We start from the raw sequence: 20,616 nt of genomic DNA on the forward strand, positions 1-20,616 counted from the left end.
CATTGTGGTTGGAGAAGATGCTTGATATAATTAAAAAATTTTAAGTTTATTGAGACTTGTTTTGTATCCTAACATATGGTCTGTCCTGGAAAATGTTCCATGTGCACTGAAAATAATGTATATTCTGTTGCTTTGTAAAATGCTCTGAAAGTATCAATTAAATCCATCTGGTCTAGCTTTCATTTAAGGCCACTTTTTTCTTGTTGATTTTCTGTCTGGAACATCTATCAATTAATGCCAATGGGGTGTTAAGTCCCTTATTATGACCGCATTACTGTTGCTCTCTCCTTTTATGTCCATCGAGATTTACTTTATATATTTAGGTGCTCCCTGTGTTGGATACATGAATGTTAACAGGGGTTATATTCTTTTGTTGAATTGTTCCATTTATCATCATATAATGCCATTTTTTGTCTTTTATTATAGTCATTGTTTTAAAGTCTATTTTGTCTCATATAAGTATTGCTACCCAAGCTTTTATTTTGTTTTCATGTGCATGAAATATCTTTTTCCATCTCTTATAGTCAGTGTGTATCTTTTGTTATGAGGTAGGTCTCTTGTAGAAAGCATATGTTTTAGGTTTTCTATCCTTTCAGCTATCTGTGTGGATAGGAAAGTGTTTTTTCACCTTTACTGAGATATTTATTTATGTTCATTGACATAAAAGATTATGTAAATTTAAGACAAGGTGTTGATTATAAATATATTATGAAATGATTACTGCTATAGTGTTAGATAACACCTCCATCATATCACATAATTACCATTTCTTTTTGTGGTGAGATCATTTAAAATTTACTGACATTACATGTAGATTTGTTTTTTATTTTTTATCTCATCGAGGATATGTGGTTTTTTAATTGATTTTAGAGGGAGAAACATAAATGTAAGAGAAAAACATTGATAGGTTGCTTCCTGTACACACCTTTTATCCCTCCTTAATGTTTTCTTTTTTATTTTCAGGAGTGTTTAATATTAATAAAGATATTGTTATCAATTGACCCTTTGCCTATCATTTTTACTACAAGTAAATCTTTAGCATTTATTATATGTATTTCCACTTTAGTTGCTTTTTTTTGACATGCAGAAGCTTCTAATTTTTATGTAGTCAAACTTTTGATTGTTTTTCTCTGTGACTTATCTTTGAAAGCATTTAAAATTACTCTTGCATAAGCATTTATGAATGTTAACAGAAATCAAAATAGGAGATAAAAATGTACCCACAATCTTCCCAGCACATCAAATTAAAGTGTTTTTCCCTAGAATTCTTGTCAGTCTTTTCCACATGTACATCATTTGAGGTGGTTGTTATCACTACTTTGACACTGTTCTTGTGTTCTAGGCTTTCTTTCTTTATTTTCCACTAAATGTTATCATCTGACAATATCCTTGATGCATCTTTCTTTCAGACTTCCTCTGTGCTTCCTCTTGCTTTTTAAACATTTTCTATTTCTTTGTTTCTGTTTTAGCCAAGGACATCTGCTTGGAGCCCAATAGGGCTCTTTTGGCCCTTCCTCCCTCACTTGCAAAATCTCAAGTGGTTTGGCTGCTGCCAAGGAGATTCTTATAAGGTGTGCATTCCACACTGGCTATGTGATTGACTAGCTGTTTGGTCTTGGACAGTTTACTTTATCTCTCTGAGTTAATTTTCTTCTGTAAAATGGGAACTGGTAAGATCAGCCTCATAGTATTTGTTACGAGGAGGTATTTGACATGGAGCCTGGTACATAGTAGGTATTTACTGCTTCTCAGGGAGGGTTCTGAAAATGGAAGTTAAAACCCAGGAGCACAATTTTATTTATTTATTTTTGTATTGATTTGTGTATTGGGCCATTGTGCCCTTCCCAGCCAGCCATCTACCCGCCCAGATTATCGGGAAAGAAAGGGAATAGAGTCATCCTGCAATGTGACCTCTACCCACAAGCATTTACCCCTGCACTGTAAATGTCACCTCTGCCACAGCTGCTGCGACCGGGTGATCCCAACATCAGGTCCAGTGGGTGGGGCCTAAGACCAGAGGCTGAGAGGTTTCAGCACCCAGCTGCCCAGAAAGCTGCACTCAGCAGTGGGAGTGGGGGAGGGCAGAGCTTCCTGAAGGTCCCCCAGGGAGACCTCCCCCCCCCCAGCATCACCTGGTCTGGAGAAAGGAGGGCCAGAGCATGAGGCTTCCTTGCTTCCAGTACCTCCCCTCTAAGCTCTATCTCTACACGAAAAGCTCCAGAGAGAAGGAACCAGACTCTTCCCCATAACCCTATCTCCAGGCCTCGCCAATTAACTGGCACAATCAGTGTGAAATAATTAACATCAGACCACTGGGCAGTCAAACCCAGGCTCCCTCCTTGTGCCAAAGAAAGCCCACCTTGGAGGCCTTGGCCTTGATATTGAGCAACTCTGTGGTCTGAGGCCAGTCTCCTAACCCAGGTGGCCATAAACGCAGCCACTTTAGCTCCTGCCCCCAGAGGCTGGCTGGAGAAGAGGAGATGGTCTATGCAAGTATGGGACCTTGAGCTTGCCAAGCCGTGCCATGGCTTCCTGGGACCAGCCCGTGGGCACCAGGGTTCCCATCTCTGAGATTTGGGGGAGAGCTCATTGGCTGTCACACGCCCATGAATAAGTGGTGCCCCCCAGGCAGCTGGAACCACTATGTACTTCCCCTGCATCGTGAATCCAGGAGCACACTTTTAAATTGTGTTGTTCAATAAATGGAATCCCTCTGGGGACTCCATTTCCTCATCTGCCAGGTGGGGTATGGTGGCACTCTCTTTTTAGGTGCCTCTGAAAGGAGGAAAGGAGGGAACGTCCATAGTGCGGCTGGTCTGGTCTACCAGGTGCTTCACAGGTGTGTTCTGTGTCCATGCTGATGATCACTTGATCACTGAACTATGGTGGGACTTGTTTTTCTGTTCCAGGTTCCGAGGTGCACCAATTATACCTGTGGCGGCCAAGCCTGGGGGACCAGAGGCCCCCGAAACAGAAGCTCCACAGGGCATCTCAGAGCTCATTGAGGTACTGTCAGCTTGAACCAGTTCTGCTCAGGCAGGTTCCTTTGTGTCCTGCTCAGCCTGAGAGAGACAGAGAAATAGGCTCCCTCCACTCCCCCCCCCCCCCCCAATCTCCCGTCCCCCAAGAGGATTCTGGGGTGGTTCCTTTAAACTCCACCCCGCCCCCCAAAAGCTTAATGCAATCTCCCTCAGAAAGTTAATCCCAAGCACAACTGAGGGCCTCCACTCTTCTAAGCCTCCCCCCGCCCCCCCTTTCTCTTATCAAATACTTCCACACAGACAAAGCAGATCCTCTCAGTCTGGAACTCTGGGGCCATGCCATCCAGTCCTTCAGATTGTACCAGGTCCTCCACCTGGGCTAGTGGGCTGGGGGCCAGTGAGCCAGGGAGAAGGAGATGGGCCCAGCAGCAGGGACAGTACAGCGTAGGTCCTGTGGCCTCTACCAAAACACTGGAGGCTTTATCTTCTGAAGCCAAGGGCCCAAGGGTCAGGCTGTTCCTCCAGGCTGGGTAGTAGTAGACAGGGGGAGGGAGCATAACCATTCAGAGGGTGGCCCAGGCAGCCAGCAGGCAGGGTGGAGGTGGGGGTGGAGAGGTGGTGATGCTTCTGTGGAAATGACAATGAGACTAGAGACTGTAGTGTCCCTCTGCTGGGCACTTGGGGCAGCTCAGAGGCTTGCAGTGCTGGCCCCACTACCTACTCTCTCTTGTGACCTTAGGCCCATGACCTGCTCTCTCTGGCCTCAGTTCCCTCACTTATAAAGTAGAGAAGATAATAGCACCACTTCCTTGAGAAGTTGCTGTGAGGGTTAAACGAGTTAATTGTGTATAATGTGCTCAGAACAGTGCTATATCAGTTTACTGAGATGGTGAGACATGATTATCACATACCAAACACTGTACTAAGATCTTCACATACAAGCTCATTAACATTCATAGTGACCCTGAGAGGCTTAAATTATCTGCAAATTACCTCAGAGAGGTTAAGTAACTTGCCCAAGGTCTTATAGAAAGTATGTGGTGGAGCTAGGATTCAAACTCGGGTCAGTTGTGGGGTGGGCTTTGGGGTCTGCCTGGGTCCACAGAGCCAAGATCAGATGTGACTGTGTGCTACCACTGTTTCTGTGATTACATGGTGCTGATCTTGCTGAAGTAGCAAAACCAATATTTTCTGGGTAAAGCTTTTGTTACTTTTTCACCAGATCCGGAGAGTACTGGTCTGGGAGCTTGGAACAGTTGTGTTTGTTAAGGCAAAATCCACATTTATATATTTATATATTCCTTTAAGGAGCCTCCACATACATCTCAGGCCAAGCCTGTTTGAAATCTCTAGTCTTTTTTCAAAAGAATTGTTATCACACGATTAAGATTTTGAAACATTTACTACCGAATACTTTTTGATAGGAGATAGCAAAATAAAAGGACTAATGTGGTCTTAGTTTTTATTTGTTTAGTGGTAATTAGCTCTGACACCATCTCTGAGCACATAGATGTCATGAAGACAGTGGGCAGTTAAGGTTGAAGCTGTGGAAAGAGTCCACAGAGAAGGAAAAGCAGGACCACAAACTGAGGGAAGCACTGGCCCTTTGCAGGCGGGGCTTGGAGAAGTGGCCCTCACCCCTCCTGTCCTAATAAACTCAGGCAATCACCTCTGGGAACAGCCCTGCTCTCCCCCAATCCTTCAGTTTCCCTTCAGTCACTTGTCCTCTCAGGTGAGAGGCCAACTGCTAGTGACACTTGGAAGTACTCACAGCCCTGGGAGGGGAGACAAATACACAGATTATCACAATAGCACTTAACTGGTGATGAGGAGGAGAAATGCAGTCATACAAAAAGGGTAGCAAAGCCTTTCCAGAGGTGTCGTTGCCACTTTGCCCTCCTGGGAGGATAGTAGGGGTAAGGCTAAAACAGGGTGGTGAACTTCAGGGCCTGCCAGTGGCTCGTGTCTGGTGAGAAAGGACAAGAGGTGGGAGACTAGGCCTCAGCAATACCTAGGCGCTAGATGATGACAAATCTTAAATTCTGCAGGCATCAGGTGGATGGAAAAGCATGTGAAGCCAGGGAGCAATGTGACCAAAGGTGTCCTGTAGGAGGCTGCCCCTGCTGCAGGGTGGGTGAAGACCCGGACGCCTGACCTGTTAGGAGGCTGTTGCAGTAATTAATCCCAATGGGAGAGCGTAGATGAGGCTTCTCCAAGTGCCCTTTGCCTTTCCACTGAGGGAAGGCACGGAGAGCATGGCAGAAGCTTGGAGTGCAGTCAGGAAGTAGTCTGTTTCGGATCCGGGCTGGCCTGCCCTCCTCTGCCCTGTCCCATCCAGTTCCCTCCCAACAGAGTGTGGCACAAGCATCTCTTTTCTAGCTCCTGACGTCACAGATTTCCATCCCAACGAGAGATCCTTCGGGACCATTCCTCATGTCTGTGGACCACTGTTTCTCCATCAAAGGCCAGGGCACTGTGATGACAGGGACCATCCTCTCAGGCTCCATCGGCCTCGGCGACAATGTGGAGATTCCTGCCCTCAAGGTCAGTCTTACCTTGTCCTTTCTTTTGCCCTCTTTCTCTAGTGGCAAAGGAGAGGAATGATCCCTTTGTCCTTAGCTGGGTCTGCTTCCTGGGACTGGCCAGTGGGCGCTGCTCTGCTCCATCTCCTTTTATGCCTTGCCTGGATTCTAGAACTACCACTCCCCTAATTCTTATAACAGCACCCATTTGGGGAGATACATGATGTGCCGCGATGGTTCCAGAAGGTGCATTAGGCTCAGGACCGTGTGGTCACAAGTGAGGTGCTAGGTGTAAACCTCCTTTCTACAAGCTTTCTGTGTCAGGGGGCAAGTCAAATTAAGCACAATTAGAATCTTGTGTTGTTCAGTCATACAGCCTGGAAGACATCCGGATGAGTTTCATACTCCTAATGACCGCTGGCAAATTCCATGCCATCTCTCTGGAGCACTGTGAGAAGGATGGATAGCTCTGTGTCTTCCCAGCTTCCCCACCTTCTGGGAACTTCTGGCTGGCTCTGATTTAAAAGATATCCAGTGGCCTTGATATTTCTCTTCTTCATTGGGCTTTTCTTATGGTTTTAGTTTAGAGGAAAAACTTTCAGCTTCCCTGACTGCCCTTTCCTTCTCTTTAGCGGGGATGAAGGTGGAAAACAAGGCTAGTTATAGTAGGAAGAACATATCAAGAATTCAGGGTTCAGGGCAGTTCTCTGGTTCTAGAAAAATACAGAGTACAGGAAAGTGGTGGCATGCACTTAGCTCTGTATGTACACCCAGGGACAATGCCAGCTGCCGATGTACTGACAACTCTAGGCAAATGAATTTTGTATGCTAACTGAGAATTCTCCCTGAAGGGCCATTGTCGTGTTAATATGGTTCACTAGCTGTATTAGGGTCCACCAGAGAAACAACCAAAAGTATGTGCATGTATCTATGTACACAGAAAGAGGGATGTATTTTAAAGAATTGGCTCCCAAGATTGTGAGGCCTGGCAAGTCCAAAATCCACAGGGTGAACCAGCAAGATGGAGACCCAGGGAAGAGTTGCAATTTGAGTCTGAAGGCTGGCAGAATTTCCTCTTCTTTGAGGGATGTTAGTCTTTTTCTCTCAGGCCTTCACCTGGTTGGATTGGGTGCATCCTCACTGTGGAAGGTCATCTGCTTTACTTAGTCTAGCCATTTAAATGTTAATCTCAACACCAAACATCCAGGATAATGCTTGACCAAATATCTGGGTACACTGGCACAGCCAGGTTGACATAAAATTCATTATCATATTGTGGCAAGGAGTGCCATGATTGCAGTATCCGCTCTGAGCAAGGGGAGGGCAAGGGAACACGTGTGCCTTATGTTGGGCATTTCTGATCTAGGACTGCCAGAGAGGATATAGGAAAGGGGCATTTCGGGGTGAGAAGAATGGCCAGGGCTTCTTCAGTAAAGGAAATTTCAGGTTTAAATCTCCCCAGTCTACTCATTTTACGGTGGTGTGACTGTTGCTTCTGCTTGGGGAGTGCGGGTGGATAACAAAGAAGAGTTTCCTGATCAGGAAGGACCAACTAAAGAAGATATATGGGCCTGAGGCTGGCCAGGGCTCCTGGCATGTCAACAAGAGTTGGAGGGTGAGGCCCTGCCCTTTTGAATCCTAGTGCCTTCCCTGATGCTGTGAGTCATCATTCCCTCCTCCACTGGCTGTTGTGGATCCTCTTCTGAAGACCATTAGCCTTTGATTAAATTAAATCCATGTTGTTCAGGGACTAAAAGTATAAATCTTAAAAAATAAAGCACAAAGTTATGAAAATAAACTGAACTTAATATTTAACAAAGTTAAGATAATAGCAACTGTGTGTTAATTCTTAGCAGGAACAGAAAATAACTGAAATGCTAAATTTCTTTCCATTCCTTGTGCTCCCTTAGGCATACTCCTTTGGACCACCTTAATCTAATGTTCCTCTGCCCTGGGAGAAGCCTTTTCTATAGCCTGGGAGGGCAGCTGGGAGTAGGAAAGAGGTATCAGAAGATGGCTCTGTGGGAGACAGACCTTGAATTGAGAGTACCTGAGGCTCTAGAGCAGGGGTGGGGAACATCCAGTCCACCGGCCATATAATGCCCGAGAAATTATTTGGTCTGTCTCTGCCAAGACAAACACAAGTGGAACTCAAAATTCAATAAATTTTAGGAGCTTTTTTCAAAGCAACATACATTTATATTAAGTGAATTATATTAAGCAATTGATGTTATAAATATCCAAATGGCCCTTGGCAGAAAAAAGGTTCCCCATCCATGCTCTACAGGGAGGAAAAGGTTTGTGATGATAAGATCAGGAGCTGCAATGCTAGGACTACGGGTATGGGGGAAGGCTGACAGTCGGCCATGTTAAGTAGACAGTGATGTTTGAATGGGGACTTGTTCTGAGGTCTTTATAAAAGTGGAACTTGCCTATTTGGTATGTGGAAGGTGCTTGGCAAACATAAATTTAAAGCTCTTCTTTGCTTTTGTGTACCTATTTTCCCACAACCTACTTTTCAGACCTCTTGGTATCACTGTCTGTATGATTTTCTGATTTACTAGTCAAAGAAAACAAGACTGTAGCATTGAACTTGGGAATTTGGCTGAGGAGTTTTCCAAGCAAAATATGGAGGTTGCAGCCTTTTTGTCTTTTGCTGCTTATAGTAAATGTGAGAGGAAGGGAATGTTTTGAAGAAGGAACTGTTAGTAAAAAGGAACCAGCACTTGATTTGGGAGGGCCTTGGTATGTCCAGATTCCAAAGGATGCTACAGGTAGGAAATCCTCTTTGAGAAAGCTTTCTCTGGTGAAAGACCAAGGGCAAGGCTGGATAGCCTTTGCTGATGAGATGAGGTATGCATCTCAAGGATCTAATCAAACATCTCACCAGAATCCAGGAGGAGAGCCAGGTGGGCTTATCCTGAAAGGATCTGAGAGAACCCTTTGGCTTATTGGCATAGGTCCCCTTGATATATATGAGAGACCCACAAGGTTTTGAGAATGTGATTATTAGCAAAAACACTGCCAGCCTGAACTGAAGAAATGGAGGAAAAAAGCAGTTGGACTTTTGGTATTCTATGTGAAGGAATTGCACTGATAGAACTACTCAGCTATAAACACACATTATCCTTCAAGAAAAGGAAGAATGATTTCAAAGGCAGAGCTGTGAGAGGCAGGCCCATAAGCAGGGGCCCCTGGAGTCTCTGTGGGTCCAGAGAGCAGAGGAGTAAGCCACAGAGGGCTGTTTTCAGACCTGGAAACCTAATGGGATTTGCCTTGCTGGATTTCAAACTTGCTTGGGGCCAGTGACCTCCCATTTTCTTCTTATGTCTGTATTTTAAAAGCAGATAATTTGTTTTCTAGTTTCATAGGTCCACAGATGGGTGATCATACTAGTATCATCCATGCCTAATTAGGTGACTTAGATTATGAGATTTTTTTAGCTAATGATAAGGATGAGATTTTGGATTTAGAGTTAATTCGAGAATTTAGGGATGTTGGAATGGGATAAAGTATTATGAACATGCGATGGGTGTTAAGTTTTGGGATCAAAGGGTGGACTATAGTGGGCTGAGTTGTGGCTCGCAAAAGATGTGTCCACTCAGAACCTAAGAATATGACCTTATTTGGAATAAGTCTTTTTAGATGTAATTAATGTAAGGATCTCAAGATGAGATCATCTTGATTAGGGTGGGCTCTTTATCCAATGATGAGTGTCCAATGACCCAGCTATTCAAAGAGAAGATCAGTGAAGTTGGAGGTCAAGACTGGACTTATGCAGTCCTAAGCCAAGGAACATCAGTGATTGCCACAGCCACCAGAAGCTAGGAGAGAGGTATGTATGGAAGGCATTCTCTCTTAGGGACTCTATAAGGAACCTGCCCCATTGACACATTAATGTTGGATTTCTAGTCATCAGAAGTTCAAGAAAATAAATTTCTGTTGCTTTAAGCTACCAAGTTTATGGTAATTTGTTATGGCAGCCTTGGGAAACTAATACAGATTTTGGACTGAAGTACTGAAGTAAAAAAAAAAAGCCATAAGTCCTTTGTAATTTTAGGCAGGTCCCTGAATTCCTTTGCACTTTGACTTTCTGGTGAATAATCACAACCCCCAGCTCACTGTCTAGGTTTGCTGTGATGGTGACATGAGCTGAGTGCTCATTAGCATTAAAGGGCTTCACACGTTAGTGGTAGTCAGAACCTTTGCATACTGATGGCCAGCTCTGCTCATCTCTTCCTTTCCTGTGATTCCCACACCATAGGAGAATACGTAGGCTCAGGAGGGTTAAGCAGCTACACAGCAGAGTCAGTGTTTGAAGTCATTCATCCAGTTCCAAAGACCAGGCTCTGTCCACTTTACCTGCTGCTCCTGTAGCCCCAAGGAGCCCATAGGGCCAGTGGTATTTTATCTTCTCTGGACAAGGACCCTCCAACCTCCTGAGCAGCTTTGTAAGTGACCCAGTGTGCTCTTCTGAGGCCTCTCCCTGGTCATGAGGTTTCGAGGTCCTGAGGTTTCAAGGTCCTGACCTTCTCTCACCCTTGCCCTCCACGGACCAAATAGTGCCTGTTGTGCACTGGGGACATTGCAGGGCAGGACTTTACACTGGATGGCCCTCCTCCTAAACCCAGTGACATCCCTGTTAGATTTTACTAATTGACTTGGACACATCCGACCACTTGAACTCCCTCAGAGGCAGAGCACAGCCATTCCAAATAAATGGTTGAATTCCCCTCCTGGCCAGGGCTTTCCTGCCAGAGCTTGTCAGACTCTGGCCCCTATTTCTGCTGCCCATGTTTGTTCCCAGCTGGGGCCCATTAGCTGACTGAGGGAACAGGGAATGAAGAAGGAAAACCAGATTCCGTTTAGACCTCAGAATGGTATAAATCCCAGACATCCTGAGATTCACCAGCCTCTCAGGCTTTTTGGCTCCCTCGATCCTCAGCCTGAGAAATCCCTCTGGTAAGATTTGTTGTTGGGATTTAAGCTAGTGATCTTTCCAGTGATGACTGGCTATCAGTGTTGTAACATCCAAAACTCAGAGCCACAGGCCATGAAGAAAGAGAGAGCAAGGAGAAATTGAGAGAGGTCTGGGAGTTCAGAGGGACCACAGGCAAGTTATTCAGGTTTTCTGTGTTTCACTAATTCCTCAGAACTTCAAGACCCCTATGTGTTGGCCAATGTCTGGGACCTCTGAAAGAGGGATGGAGAGGTGTGGTGACCTAACACACCCACAGGGATGGAGAGATGATGGGTGGCAAGTCCCTAGCATATAGGAGGCTGATACTCATGCCATCTTTATTGTTGCCATTCAATATGACTTTCATGTGGAATTTCTGTTTGGGGTTCCAGATGTATTAAATAGCAGGGTTCTTTCCTGGCAGTAAGGAAATAGTTTTTCTCAGGGTTCTTCAGTGAGTTATTAAAATGGAAACATGCTTCTGTATAGCCCTCTGGTCCACTGACTCCACCTGTTTTTCCTCAACCTACTCTTTGAACCTCTTGGTATCAGTGGCTGTATGATTTTCTGATTTACTAGTTGTAAGCAATGAACTTAGATATTTGGCTGAGGAGAGCCTTGCCATCAGGCTCTTTTCCTCCTATTCTGGGAACACCACTTGCATCCAGCCTCCCCTGGTTCACACTGGGACCACTCCAGATCCCGTTCCTTTCCCTGTCTTGTGCACCAGCCTCCCTAACTCAGCTTCAATTTGCTTGTGGGTCACCCTCATCTTCAGGATAAAATCTAAAGTGATTTGTGTGATTTAGTGTTGCTTTTGTTACCTCTCTACCCTCTTAATTCCAAAGCCACACAAGATCACTTCTGCTTAGTGGATTAGTCAGGACTCTGGTTGTAAGTGATAGAACTCCAACTTAGACTGACCTAACATGATAGGGTGTGCACTGGCTCAGTTTCTGAGAAGCCAGGGTTACTGGTGCCTCCCTCCAAATGTGTTTAGTACAGGCTGCTCTTTGTGTACTGGCTTCCCCAAAGAAGCCAGCACTGGCTTCCCATTTCTTCCCCATCAAGTCCAGGCACAGTGGGCTATATCTTAGTGGTTAGCTACCCAGAGGATTGACCCAATCAGTGGGGTTGCCCTTCCTCTGCTAACTGATTACCCAGTTCTGGCCAGCATGAGAGGGAGGTGAGCAAAAAGAGGCCAGAGGAAAATGACCCAAAAGCAGTGCTTGAGCTCTGATAGACTGCTGTTGGGGCAGAAGTTACGTTTCCTTACTGTTCAGTCAGGCTTGTCTGCTCTTTAGGGTAGAATGAAAAGGCCTCTTTCCCAAGGGTTATAAGCACTGTTATGGAATGGGATATCGTTGGCCTGGCTGGACTAGGAGCTCATCCCTGTGGTAAGGACGAGTGTCACACTCCCAACTGGGCCAGACTGATTACATGTGTGATCCTGGAGCTGGGGCCGGGGTTAGGAGGAAAGGTTCCCAGAGTGAGATGGGGTACTATCACTAGAGAATAGATGTTGGGCAGGCAAAAATGAGTTATTCACCCACTTTGTGGTCTCATGTGGCCATGTCTCAGTAGCTTGGACCCTGGTCACAGAGGCTGAACTTAATTTTAAGTCCCTCCCTATCTACTTGCTGGGTCAGTTTCTTCACCTCCTAGAGCCTGTTTTTGCGTGACTACTCTTGAAGATTCGAGGACATTCACATAATATGCTTGCAATGGGACCTGCACATGAGCACTGCTATCTTTATCATTTTTATTATCAAATGTCACTCTGAGTCTTATCTTTTCCCCATTTACTGTGCCTTTTTACCTGGCCAACAGAATGCAGTGACTAAGGGGTGTGGTGGCCTAAGCCCGGCATGCCCTGCATCCCTGAGCACCAGGGCTCCGTGAGACCTTTGTCTCTCCCTCACTGCTCTGCTGGCTTAGGCATTTGAATTACATCAGCAGCCAAACTGTAATATCCTCTTGTCTCCTTAACAAGGTCTAGCAAAGGAAGAACAGGTGATAGATAAGGAGAGAGATTGATCTCAGAGCAGGCAGGGAAACCAGGATGATGTCTCTGTAGGTGCTGTTGTCAAAGACATGAGTTTGGTATTCTGAAGATGTGGCAGGCTGCAGCAAGCTGCCTCTATGCAGGCCTTTGCCTATGGAATTCCTCCAACTTGTCCTTAGCTCTCAATCCCAAATGAGTGGTGTGCCCTTTGACATCAGTCCCTAAGAATTTGCCCTAGTTTCCACTTCCAGAAGACTTGTTTCTCTTTTGTTCTTTGTGTGTGTCTTTATTTCTGAGAATGGTTTTTCATGCTGACATGTCTATCCACAGAGATTGTGTTGATATGCTGATACTCACAGCCCGGGCTGAGCTGCTGTTGGCTAGATGAAGCAGGCTGCATGTCCAGCTTAGCTGGGGTCCAGCATTCTCTTAGTTTAGTGTCAGATGGCTTTTAGAAGCATAAGCTCAGAAATGTAGAGGGGTATTGATATAGCACAGGGAAGGATGGCTTGTTGGATATGTGCCAAGTAGTGCTGTGTGCTGGCCTCTAGTATTAGACCTTCTCAGGATCTCATCCTCTGTTTTCAACAGCTCTGTGGGAGCTCTGCTGTCCCACCTTTTAATCTTTATTTTATCTTTTCCTCATAACCATTTATCCCCCCATACCCTCTACTATCTCCACTCACTGACCTCTGCCCCACACTACTACACTGATGTCCATGACCATGAGTTCTTTCTATTTTTTTTCTTTCTTTGCTCAATCCTGCTAACACACCCACCCACCCAGAGTTGTCTGCCTATTCTCTATGAGTGTGTCTATATTTTGTTGTTAGTTCAGTTTGTTCATTAAATTCCACTTATGAGTGAAATCATATGGTACTTGTCTTTCTCTGATTCGCTAATTTCACTTAATGTTCCCCAGATCCACCCATGCTGTTGCCAAGGATAAAATTTTCTTTTTATGGCTGCATAGTATTCCATTGTGTAAATATACCATAGTTGTTTTATTCCTTCATCTATTTATGGAAACTTGGGCTGCTTTTTTGTTGTTCCTATACATGTAAAGTTAGATTGTTTACTTGAGCTTTTTTTGTTTGTTTCTTGAGATAGTTTTGTAATGCTATGAATTTCCCTTTTAGGACTGCTTTCCCTCTGTCCCACAGATTTGGGGTTGTTGTGTTCTCATTTTCATTAATTTCAAGGTATTGTTTAATTTCTTTCTTCATTTCATTGTTAAGGAATTCATTGTTTAGTAAAAGATTACCTAGCCTCCATACCTTTGTGTGTTTTCCAGTTTTCTTCTTGTGATTGATTTCAAGTCTCATAGCATTATGGCCATTCTTGAGAAGACGCTTGATATGATTTCAATCTTCCTAAATTTACTGAGACTTGTTTTGGTCCTAGCATGTGGTTTACCCTAGAAAATATTCCACGTGCCCTTGAAAAGAATGTATATTCTTCTGCTTTGTGGTGAAATGCTATGAAGATATCAATTAAATTGATGTCAGTGGAGTGTTAAAATCCCCTACAAAGACTGTATTACTGACAGTCTCTCCCTTTATATTAATCAAGATTTGCTTTACATATTTAGGTACTCCTGTGTTGGATTCATAAATATTTTAAAGGGTTATATCTTCTTGTTGGATTGCTTTCTTTATTATTATGTGTGTCCTTTGTTTCTTACTAAAGCCTTAGTTTTAAAGTCTATTTTGTCAAATATAAGTATTGCCACACCAGCTTTCTTTTCCTTTCCTTTTGTATGAAATATCTTTGTCCACGCCTTTTAGTCTGTGTATCATCAATGTCGTTCTGAGGTGGGTCTCTTGAAAATAGCATATATATATATATATATATATATATATATATATATATAAAACTTCTTTTCTTATCCATTCATCTACATATGTCTTTTGATTGGAACATTTAAGTCATTTGTATTTAAAATGATTTATGGACATTTTATTTTTCCTTTGATTTTTTTTCTTTTTCTTCTTCTCCTCCTCCTCCTCTTCCTTCTCTTCCTCTTCTTCCTCTTCTTCCTCCCCCTGTAATATTTCTTGTAATACTGGTTTGGTGGTAACAAATGCCTTTAGCTTTTTCTTGTCTGGGAAGCTCTTTATTTTTTCCTTCAATTTTAAATGATAGCCTTGCTGGATAAGTAGCCTTGACTGTTAGTCTTTGCTTTTCATCACTTTGAATATTTGATGCCAATCTCTTCTGGCCTGAAATATTTCTGATGAGAAATCAGCTGATAGTCTTATGGGAGCTCCCTTATAGGTATCTGACTGCCTTTCTCTTGTGGCTTTTAAGATTATTCTTTGTCTTTAACTTTTGCCATTTTAATTATGATGTGTCTTTGTATAGGCCTCTATGAGTCCATCTTGTTTGATATTCTCTGCTTCTTGGGCTTGTATGTGTTTTTTTCTTCACCAGGTTAGGGGAGTTTTTAAACATTATTTTTTTAAATAGGTTCTTGATCTCTTGCTCTCTCTCTTCTTCTGGTAACCCTTTGATGCGGATGCTATTATGCTTCATGTTGTCCTAAAGGCCTCTCAAACTATCCTCATTTTTTAAAATTATTTTTTCTTCTTGCTGCTCTGATGTGTTTGTTTGTTTTTTATTTGTTTGTTTTTCTACCTTGTCTTCTAAGTCACTGATTCAATCCTGTGCTTCATTGAGCCTATTGTATATTCCTTCAGTCTAGCCTTTATTTCAGATATGGCATTTTTCATTTCTGACTTGTCATTTTTTATGGTTCCTATGTCATTTTTCATGCTGTTGAGAATTCTTATGATTATTACTCTGAACTCTATATCTGATAAATTGCTTACCTCCATTTCACTTAGCTCTTCTGGAAATTTCTCTTGTTCTTTCATTTAGGGCTTATTTTTTTGTCTCCCCATTTAGGCTGCCTGCTTGTGTTTGTTTCTATGTGTTAGGTAGATGTGCTACAATTCCCAAACTTGATAAGTGGCCTTATGGAGTAGGTGACCTGTGATACCCAGTAGCACAGTCTTCCTGATCACCTGAGCTGGGTGCTCTAAGAATGTCCCTTAAGCGTGTTATGTGAGCTCTCCTGTTGTAATTGTGTTTTCATTGCTATTAGCCCTTTCATGCATGAATTCAGTTCTCAGGCTGGCTGACAGTGAAGCTCAACCCCCCAACACAGTGTACAGGCTGCTGTGCAGGTGGTGATCACACGAAGCAGAATTCACCTCAGCAGCGTTTGGTGACTAGCTTATTGGATTCTGCTCTATTATTTTCTGAAGCTGGCCATTGGGTGTTTTGGTTCTGGGCCTCTTTGGAGGAACTCTGCAGAGATGACCTTGGCTCTCCTGGGCTAAGATTGGAGTGAGAGAGAAATGGCTACTACAACCCAAGAGATGACTTTTGAGAAATTGGTGACAGCAAGAGCAACTGTGGCCCCACTGCTGAGTAGAGTCATCTTCTAAGGCAATAATTCATCTGGGTGTATGTGCTGGGTATCTGTTTCAAGCCTTGTGCCCATCATATGGTGGGTAGGTAGAGTCCCGTTTTGGTCCAGATTGATCTGCAGCACTCCCAACCCTTTTATAGAACTCTAGTGCCTGACACCACAAATAAAACACTACCCTAGCCTAACCAGCTGCTTTCCCTGAGGGTAGGACCAGGCACTGCTCTTCTGCAGTTGCCTGAAGTCCTTGGTAGGCTAGATTGACATCTTAGGATCTAGCCTTTCCCCTGCCCACTCTGAAGCCTAAGTGAAGGCCCTCCTCAAGCCCCCACTGCTCAGATGTTCCCTGCCCTTTATAGTAAGGAGCAGTCTAGCATGGAGGTGAAGAACAGGGCCTTGAGAGTCACTCTACCTGCATTAGTATTCCACATATCAGCCCTGTGAACTTCAGCACATTCCTTAACCTCTCTGTATTTTAGCTTCCTCATCTGTAAAGTGGGGATACTAATACTGCCTTCATTAGAGAGTTAGTGTGAGGATTAAATGGGTTAAGCATCTTATAGTAGTGCCCAGGTAAGAGTTAGTGCTCAGTAATCATTTCTGTCCTTACCACAACATGAAGCCTAGTGCCCTCCTCAGCACCCCTTCAGGAGGAGCCTAGGGGACAGGAGATAAGCAGTCATGGAGGTGTGACCACCTCCTGAGTAAAGTGTGGACCCCACAGCAGCTGTGGCACCGTGCCATATCCCTGCAAGCCATGTGGAAACCCCGCTAACAAATAAAAGCTTCTGTGAGAAAATAAATCAGCTTGTTTTTAGGAAGAGATAGTGATTTGATTAAAAATAACACATATGAGTGCTTGGGCATGGCCTAGCAGCCCCTGGGGTCTGGGGTCCCAAGTTTGAATGCCCAGCTTTGTGATTAGATGCTGACTACCAGGCCACCTTCAAGGAGAAATCAGAACAGTCCTCACTTGGCAGCGGTTCTACTGAGGGCCTTAGGCAGTTGCTGTTCACCCCACAGCAGTCAAATAACCCACAAGGAAGCTCTCACTCAGCTCCAGTGCAATTGACACAGAGTTTGGAGCAGTGGACTGAGATGAGTGTGGGCTTACCAAGACTTCTGGGGATGCTGTATTTTTCTCCATTATGGGTTACAACCAGCATGGGGAGCACGGCATTGAGGGAAGTGGGAAAGCTAGGCTGAGAACTGCAGAACTTAGAATACTATGGCAGGGCGGGAGTGGAGATGCGTGTCTGTCAGGAAATGGGAACCCAGCCAAGGTCAGAGTTCCAGCTGAAGTGGCCTTGCTGCAGAAAATCAGAATATGCTCAGTCAGCATATTCGGGGTGGGCTGCCCAAAGTGAGCACGGGTGCCTCTTGGCCCATGGAGTCATGTTTGGCTTTGGCCTGCCTGAGGTCCATTGCCATCTTTCTGCTTGGAAGACAGTTCTGGTTTCAACAGAAAGGGTGGCACACTGGCCCTATGTGATCATGCAGGCTGCACCCCCGCAAAGCCAGCCTTTCCTATAGCCTTTGCAGAGTGCCATGGTGTGTCTCATGTGGGGACAGCACAACACAGAGTCTGGGCTGTCCTTGAGCCTACTATGGCAGTGGGTGATGTAGGGCTGCTGGGCAGGCAGGCAGCAGTCCCTTCATGTGGGGATGATGCTGGGTGAGGTTGTACCTAGACATGGGTCCTGAAGCTGAGTTTCAGGATGGCAGAGGGTGTTATTAGGACATGCCAAGCAAAGGAATAGTATGTGGTAAAGCCCAGAGGAGAAAGAATGCCTTGTGCATGTGAGGGAAGCATTAAGCTGTGGGGTCTGGGAAGAGGAGTGGTGAGATCAACAAGAGGGCTGGCTTTGGGCAATAGGAGAATGTTCTGAAGGCTGAGTCTAGAAGAGGAGACTCCAGCTGGAGTCACATCCATGGTCACATCCTGTGTGGCTTGGGAACACTCCTTGTCCTACTGGGAGGCACTGCTGCACCAGGAAATAGGCTTGGGAGGGCTCCTCCAGGGGTCACCACACCCTCTGTCACTCCTTCTTGCCGACCAGCTGTGTGTCCTGGAGCCCTGCTCATCTGCTCTGGGCCTGTCATCAGCTTGCCCCAGGTCCTTTCCTGGGCTCAGTATCCAGGCTTGGTCCCTGCCTCTTGCCCAGTGATTGGAATAAATCCCTCATGCAGCCTGTACTTCTGGATTTCCGCTTCTTGATAGTGAAATTCAAGGCCTAGCAGGATCTAATCCATTATTTTTTAAACTCGGGGTGAGAGTGAGAATTACCTGGGATGCTCATTACAAATTCTTGATCCCAGCCCATGTCCCTAAATCCCATTCAGCAGGAACCAAGGAATTAATATTTGCCCCAATCATTTTGAGGGCATTCTTATCAGGTAATTCAGGAGAAACCTTGGACTCTGGAGTTGGGTAGGTAGGCCTAGTTCACATCCCTGATTTGCCATGTGTGCTCTGTGGCCCTGCTGTCCTCTCCCTGGGCCTCAGCTCCTCACCTGCACAGTGAGGAAGTGCTTTGCAGGGGATAGGAGGAGGTAAAGACTTCCCATAAAGTGGCTAGCATATTCATTCAGCCAGGCACTAGGTCAGGTTGTAGGGTTACATTTCTGTCCTCCCAGAATTTACCTTCTGTTAGTGGTGGTATCAGCAAACAAATGACCTGATTTCCCTTACGGTAAAGTGATTAGGAAAAACAGGGGCTGGGGGCTCTTTAAGTCAGGAAAACTCTCTTTGAGAAGTGATACTCTCTGGACAAAAAAGATCCATACTGCCGAGCTATAGAGGAGAGTGTGGGGGCATGCTGGGCGTGTGCAGCTGTGACAGAGGGGCAGGAGTGGAGGGGATAGGCAACAGCTTGGGGTGTTTAGGGGCTTGGAGGCCATGGCTAGTGTCTGGGTTTTGAACACAGTCAGAGCTCAGCAAATTTGAGCTTCCTTTCCCAGCCCCCGCCAGCTCCTCTGATTTGGCACCTGAGGGAGAGCCTGGCCAACCTGCAGCCTGTGGTGAGCGCTTGTGGCCCTGCCATCCTTCTGGAGCTCTGCTGTGACCTTTTTGTTTATATTTTTCTTGTTAAAAGAAAATTGAGTGTTTCCTGAGTGTGCATAAAGCCAATGCACCACTTAAACCGAATATTTATAATTCTTTCCTTTAAGAAATAAAACAATAATAAAAATACCATAAACATTGTTTTAATTGTTCACAGGCTTCAACTTGTAGTAATCATGGGGAAAGGGCAAGTGAGATGTCTTTTAAAATAAAGACACTTGCCTGCTTTTGTTTGGAGTTTTGCTAAAATGCCTTATTATAACATGTTCTTGTTTAAAAATAAATTCCAGCCTTTCAAAGTTTTTGTGTGTGTGTGGTTTTTTATTCCTTTTCTAAAGTATTTAAATGAGATGAGGCAGGAGTAATTCAGATCTGAGCCAGCCTCTGTGCGACGGAGCTGTCTGTGACACAGTTGTAGGCTCTGCCCCCATCAGCCCGCACAGCCCCCTCCTTGGCTTGCTGTTAGTGACCAGAGTTTGTGAAGACATAAACAGTGTAGATGAGGATGAGTCCCAGTCTACACAGTTGCATCAGCCTGCCTGCCAGCCTCAGTGCCTGGCATCCTCTTTCCCTGCACACTTGTACATGTATGGTTAAATCCTTTCCCAGCCAGAGTAGAGTTCTCTGAGAGCAGATAACCAAGGAAATGACCGAGGCTGAGGGTTAGAGCAGGCTTCTGGGTTCTGAAGGAGAAGGAGGTGAGCTGACATGTGGGTATGGAAAGTGTGCCAGGCAGAGAGAACAGCAGATACAAAGGTCCTGTGCTGGGAGATAGCTTAGAGAATTTGAAGATCTAAAAAAAAAAAAAAAAAGGCATTTTGGCTAGAGACCAGAAATTGAGATCGAGTGGGAGATGCTATGAGAGGTAGGTGGGAGACCACACAATTAATCCATTTTAATAATACAGGTGGTTTAGAAGGATGCTATGGAATAGTATATGGGGTCAGTGTGTGTATATGTATTTCTTTGTGTCTCGGAGAGGCAGATGGTATGGGGGATGGATTTGAGAGAGGGCAGAGTAACTTTCCAAGGCCCAGTGAGGAAGCTGATGTAGTAGCCCTGGCAGGTTGAGGTGGCAGTGCAGTGGGACTTGGGGGTCTTCAGGAGGTGGGGTTAACAAGGCTTGGTGATGGCGTTGACCTGGGGAAGGTGGAGGGGGAGGCATGTCCGAGATGTCTCCCAGATCTCTAGCTGGAGTAGCAGGCTGGTGGAGGGAGAGGGGGCATTACTGTGAGGGGGAGGCCTGAAAGGTGGAGTGTGGAGGCAGAGGGGAGCATGGGTTGGATTTTACTAAGTTAGAAATATTTGGGGATCATCCTGCTGGAGAGGAGCTCTAGATGGCAAACTGGTATTCGGGTTTGAATCTCAGAAGTTTGGGGGAAGACATGAGTTTTTGAGCTGTTGATGTATCCAGCCTTTGCAATTGGGGCCTCTGGCGAGGAAAGATAAGAGAACTTAAAAAGCAAACTTCAGCTGTTTCGTCTAAGGTTTACTTTTGATGCTTAAAGGCTCCCAAACCTCCTCTTGTTCTTGGCTTGGGAGCCTTCCCAGTTCTGAAAGGTGAGGGTCCAAGTAGCTCAGACTCTGGCATTTTAGGAGAGGGGGGTGGAGGGGGGACGTTTGTGTTCTTTAAGATCACAGACTCCGGCCG

At 45.0% G+C, this 20,616-nt stretch overlaps 1 protein-coding gene across 3 annotated transcripts in view; it reads left to right on the forward strand.

Annotated features, from left to right (window-relative positions):
* EEFSEC (eukaryotic elongation factor, selenocysteine-tRNA specific) overlaps nucleotides 1-20,616 on the forward strand; it is a 207,920-nt gene that overhangs the window by 90,424 nt on the left and 96,880 nt on the right. For all 3 annotated transcript variants that reach the window (XM_084886932.1, XM_084886933.1, XM_084886934.1), the window contains exons 3-4: nucleotides 2,910-3,006; nucleotides 5,361-5,525. In XM_084886932.1, coding sequence (XP_084743058.1) covers nucleotides 2,910-3,006; nucleotides 5,361-5,525 — 262 coding nt within the window. The remainder of the gene's footprint in view (nucleotides 1-2,909; nucleotides 3,007-5,360; nucleotides 5,526-20,616) is intronic.

The sequence above is a fragment of the Pipistrellus hanaki genome (assembly GCF_964339955.1).
Source record: "Pipistrellus hanaki genome assembly, chromosome: 6".
Taxonomy (NCBI): Eukaryota; Metazoa; Chordata; class Mammalia; order Chiroptera; family Vespertilionidae; genus Pipistrellus; species Pipistrellus hanaki.